This window comes from Meleagris gallopavo, chromosome 1 (assembly GCF_000146605.3).
Source record: "Meleagris gallopavo isolate NT-WF06-2002-E0010 breed Aviagen turkey brand Nicholas breeding stock chromosome 1, Turkey_5.1, whole genome shotgun sequence".
Lineage (NCBI taxonomy): Eukaryota > Metazoa > Chordata > Aves > Galliformes > Phasianidae > Meleagris > Meleagris gallopavo.
In genome coordinates, this window is record NC_015011.2 from 33416588 (window position 1) to 33421284 (window position 4697).

Sequence of the window (4697 nt, forward strand, 5' to 3'; positions counted from 1 at the left end):
GCGGGGCCGCCGGCAGCCACGGCGCCGAGCCCAGGATCTATTCCGCTACCAACAGCCTCCCCCCGGGCGGGAGCGCCTCCCTCAGACTCAACCACTCCAATCATACGGGTTCAAATCACGCCTACCTGAAAAACACCTACAAGAAGAATCTCTCCGAGCCCGAGGAGGAGCTTCTCCAACAGTTCAAAAGAGAGGAGGTATCCACCACTGGAGGCTTCAGTGCACATTACCTGTCCATGTTCCTCTTAACTGCTGCATGCTTGTTCTTTCTGATACTGGGATTCACATACCTGAGAATGAGAGGTTCTGGAGTAGCTGAGGATGTGGGAGCCAACAGTAAGTATTAGGTCAAGGGGAAGGGACAGTTAATTTCTGCAACGGGATGTACTGCTGCTAATCCAACTCTGCGTTCTCAGGCAGTCTGTGCTGCACAGTTTGGGGTCCTGCTGTTCTGTAAATTTCTCATTTAGGATGGAGCACACAGAAACAGACTGGCCTTCCAAAAGTGATGTAGTGAAGCTTGCTAGACATCTGGGGATAAACCCGTATCCTGGTTATTCTCTGCTGTAATCTGTTGATACCTTGTTTTCTAGCACGTTTTCTTCACAAAGCAATTTCATGTTTTGTTCAGTCTAGAAGATGCATGGTTAATAGACAATCGACGAGGTAAGGCTTTTACGCATTTCAGAGAAGATGCACATTTGGATACCTGGGATTCTTGCAGGGTGAAGGTTCCGCTATAGTTGTTAAGTGATTAAGCAGGTTGTCTTTGGGGTTGTGTATTGAGGCAAGGGGAGGATGCTAGGCTGAGGTGTTTTTTCAGTGCTAAACAAACTTTGTGCAGACTTTGGACCTGTTATGTATTATTTTCTAATATGTGCTTTTCTTATATATTTAGAATGAGAATGTGATTATACACTAAATACTGTTGTGTTGCAGCTTGATTTTCACGGTCTTTTTTTTTTTTAATCCTATATTACTTGGGGTATCTTTAATACAAGGAAGCAACTTTTTGGAATGGATGTAGAAAGTACCATTTTCTATTCACAAAACATGTGGAGATGGAAGTGTACCATTTCCAACTAAGGAGGCAATAATATCAGAATGGAAAATCATGTCATTGCTCGTTGGGAGCAATGCAAAATTGTTTGAAAAGCCGGTTTTGGGATGTGAGACCATTAGAGGGTTCTTGGAGATTCACAGAATGGCCTGGGTTGAAAAGGACCACAATGATGATCTAGTTTCAACCCCCCTGCTATGTGCAGAGTCACCAATCACCAGACCAGGCTGCCCAGAGCCACATCCAGCCGGGCCTTGAATGCCTCCAGGATGGGGCATCCACAACCTCCTTAGGCAACCTGTTCCTGTGATTGTATTTTTCTTGCAATCACTGAGGAGAAAAATGTGAAGTGTTTCTTTATATGGATAGTGGGGCATGTGTAACATGTGTATAGCCATGCATGAGCACTAATACAAGCGTCTTACGTGGAATGATCCTGCTGCTAGTTTGGGATTTGCTAGAAGTTACAGGGCAGAAGTAGCAGAGAGTGTTCTGTTTATTTTTTGTTTTTAATTTTTTTTTTCCCCTTTCAGACCTTATTCATTACATTGCAATAACTGTAATAGCAGAATATTTTGTTATTTTTCATGCTTTTTGTGGGAGGTCTGAAGGCAAAGAATGTAGTGTTTAGAAAAGTTAATACCAGCAGAGGCTAGAGCATCTCCTGTAGTTTCTTTGACTGTCCGCGTGGCTCTTAATAACTACTGTTCAGTCTTGTTTCTGGGAAGGTAGTGAACACACATTTGTTGCAGTGTGACTGTTGGGACCATCCATACTCCTGTTCTGTGGTTAACTTCTGACCACACCTATATAAATGGTTTTGTGTGCTGATAAGCTGTGCAGTTCCACAAACACGCGTTTGCTTATTTTTTCTGTCCTAGTCTTAAGTTCTTAAATTCTGATTATTTTAATAGAGAGGATGATCTTTCAGCTCCTAGGGTAAACTTCCCAGCTGTCACTCATGGTTAAAACTTGCCCTGTCATGCTGATTGGTAAAACTGAATGTCTCAACTGTGCGGGCAACAGTAATACTGAGAAAATAAATACCCTGAGCTCCTTGTCTTGGAAAAAAAAAAACAACCTGTTTTAATGTGTGAACCTTCCTACAGAAATGTGGGATCACTTTTTTGAGTATATTGTTTTTAAAGTTGACAAGGATGGAGTTAGTAAGCAGGGAATGTTCTCCTTTGCTTTGGTTTGGCTGCCCAGCCAAAGGTCTGGTGGTTCAGGGTTGCTCAGAAGTTCAATTAAACCAGTCCTTGGCCTGCTTCTGTTTGTTCTTTTATCAGAGGAACTCTAGAAAGTGGATTTTTTGAGGAAGTGTTCTGATTCTGGCACTCACATTTCTTGCAGCCCTGGGCTTGAGGGATAGGGCCCATTGAAGGAAACAAACAGCCATTTTTGTGGCTAGCTTCTTTGGTAGGAAGTAGAGCAGGACACAGGCTACTTTTTTTCTTTTTTTTTTTTTAGTAATGTGGAAATGTGCAGGGAATTGCCTTGCACATGTGCTCAGCACACGTTAATTGAATTCCTACTTCTGGAGTGTATGTGTGTGAAGAGAACACAGTAGATCCATATGATGGACAAGAAAGACAAGACAGACCCCAAAAATGCATCCCTACTGGGAAGGAAACCAGTTGTCTTTTGGGTGGTTCCCTAAGCTTGGTTGAATATCATCTGAATGAGTCCTTTAGTTCTTGAGCTTATGTATTGTTTTCTTCTTAGAAGCAGAATTGATTCATGCATTCTTATTAAAAATAATAGAATAGCTCATGAAACAACTTTTCAGCTAGATAATTAGGTACTGGGTATTTTTTTTTTTTGTCTTTTACTTGGCTTTAGGCAAGATTTCATTGTTTGCAAATGGTTTCATTATGAAAAATGTTATTTTCAACTACAAACTATCACAATTAATGTGAGAATGTAAGAAGATAGGTGTTCGTATATTTGAGCTGCTTTTTTCCTCTTGCAGGGTGTGGAACATGACAAATTTGAGTTGGTTGTCTTGTTCTTTTTCTGACATTAAATTCTGTCAAAATAAGGTGCTGTTTTGTGTGAACTGAAAAACATTGGTCACCAGCTACAGCCAGTGTTAGCACATAGGTTTGTTGGGGTGTGATGTGAGCGTGAGATGCTTGTAATGAGTGGAGGCTTGAAACAAAGTACTAGGGTTGGATTTAGGCTAGGTAAAATATTGCAGATAAGAAATGGAAAACTTCAGAAGAAGGTTGTCACATTGTGCAAAATATTGAAATACTTCCTTATTCAGAGCTATAAAGTACTTCAGTTTTTCTGCACATGTGGCAGACAGTGTTTGAAGTTGAGTTAGAATTGGCTCATTTTTCTGTATCTAAGCTGTATGTGGTCACTTGAGGTAAAATTTTTCAGCACTTAGTTGTCTAAGATGCTGATAAATGTATTATCTGTAGGGCTTTTCTTAAACTATTGAAAGAAATGGTTCTAAGACTACACAAAAGGTAATGTGTGAGTAGATTGTGCTTTTGCTGTCTGTGACAGCCTTATACATGAAAAGGTCTACTTGTACTTGATACTGGTAACTTAGTTCATGTGGTTGTTGCTGTAAGCATGTCTTGCTTACACCTACTTTTAAATGTGATGGGATTGTATGAAATCTTGCATAATAATTTGACAGGAAAATGGTCAACTTGACTTTTGTCTTCTTCCTAGAGGTCTCTAAAGAGTTCATCATCTCTTTCTATTTAATTCACTTAATTTTGTGATGTTACTTGGTGCATCTCAAGTAGCTGTTGGCACTTCTGGGAGTTAGTTACAAAGTTATTTTTCGAGGAAAATTAATGCTAAGAACCGTGGGTGTTACTTTGAGGCCTGGTGTAATTTCTGGAAGGTGAGGTTATTACTGTAGGTGCTGATTAAGGCAGTAATATCAAAGGTATGGCATTTTATGTTACTTTCATGCCCTCTGCTCCAGTACTTTGCATCGGGAGTGGTTGATGTAACAGAAAAAAGAAAATCTTCCATTTGAAACGTTCAGGTAGTTATTCTGTATTGTCTGAGGTTCTTAGAGGAAAGGCTGAAAGCGGGGGATCTCGTTAGTGATTTAGATCTTTCCATATAAGTTAAAAAATAACTGCTGGTAGCACAATCTTTAGTCTATTCACTCTAACTTGCATTTTTAAAATGTTAATTTAGGGAAACCTCTAGTAGTTGTCTATATTGCAAGTGGAAACTTAAGAAAATATAATTCGAATAGTTTAATTCTATTCCATTGACATTCCATTTCTTTTTTTTTTTTTAACTTCTAAAAATCTCATGTATTGAAATTTCCATGGAATTTTGCGCAGGGAATTTCATTGATTAAAAAGCTAGAGTTGCTGTGTGAAAGACAAGAGGTGGACTATTAAGTGCACAGGTCTGCAAATTACTGCTGAAGTGCTGTGGCATTTCACAAATAAGTGTTGAAACTCGGCTTGCCTTCATAATGCCTGTATTTTAAGGAGATAGATGTTTGTACTTCCTTTGGAATATGTAGAACTAACCTGGGATGCACGCCTTAAGAGTACTGTTGTTTGCAGACATGCACAGGACTTTCCTTATGCCATGATTTCAGATGTTCTTTAAATGTATTTGCAACATTACTGTCACAGGCTATTTTTTT

General features: G+C 39.5%; 1 protein-coding gene across 1 annotated transcript in view; it reads left to right on the top strand.

The window, feature by feature from the left end:
• Nucleotides 1-4697, top strand: part of LEMD3 (LEM domain containing 3) — a 56155-nt gene that overhangs the window by 10010 nt on the left and 41448 nt on the right. Inside the window, exon 3 of the mRNA XM_019611253.1 lies at nt 4-336. Coding sequence (XP_019466798.1) covers nt 4-336 — 333 coding nt within the window. The remainder of the gene's footprint in view (nt 1-3; nt 337-4697) is intronic.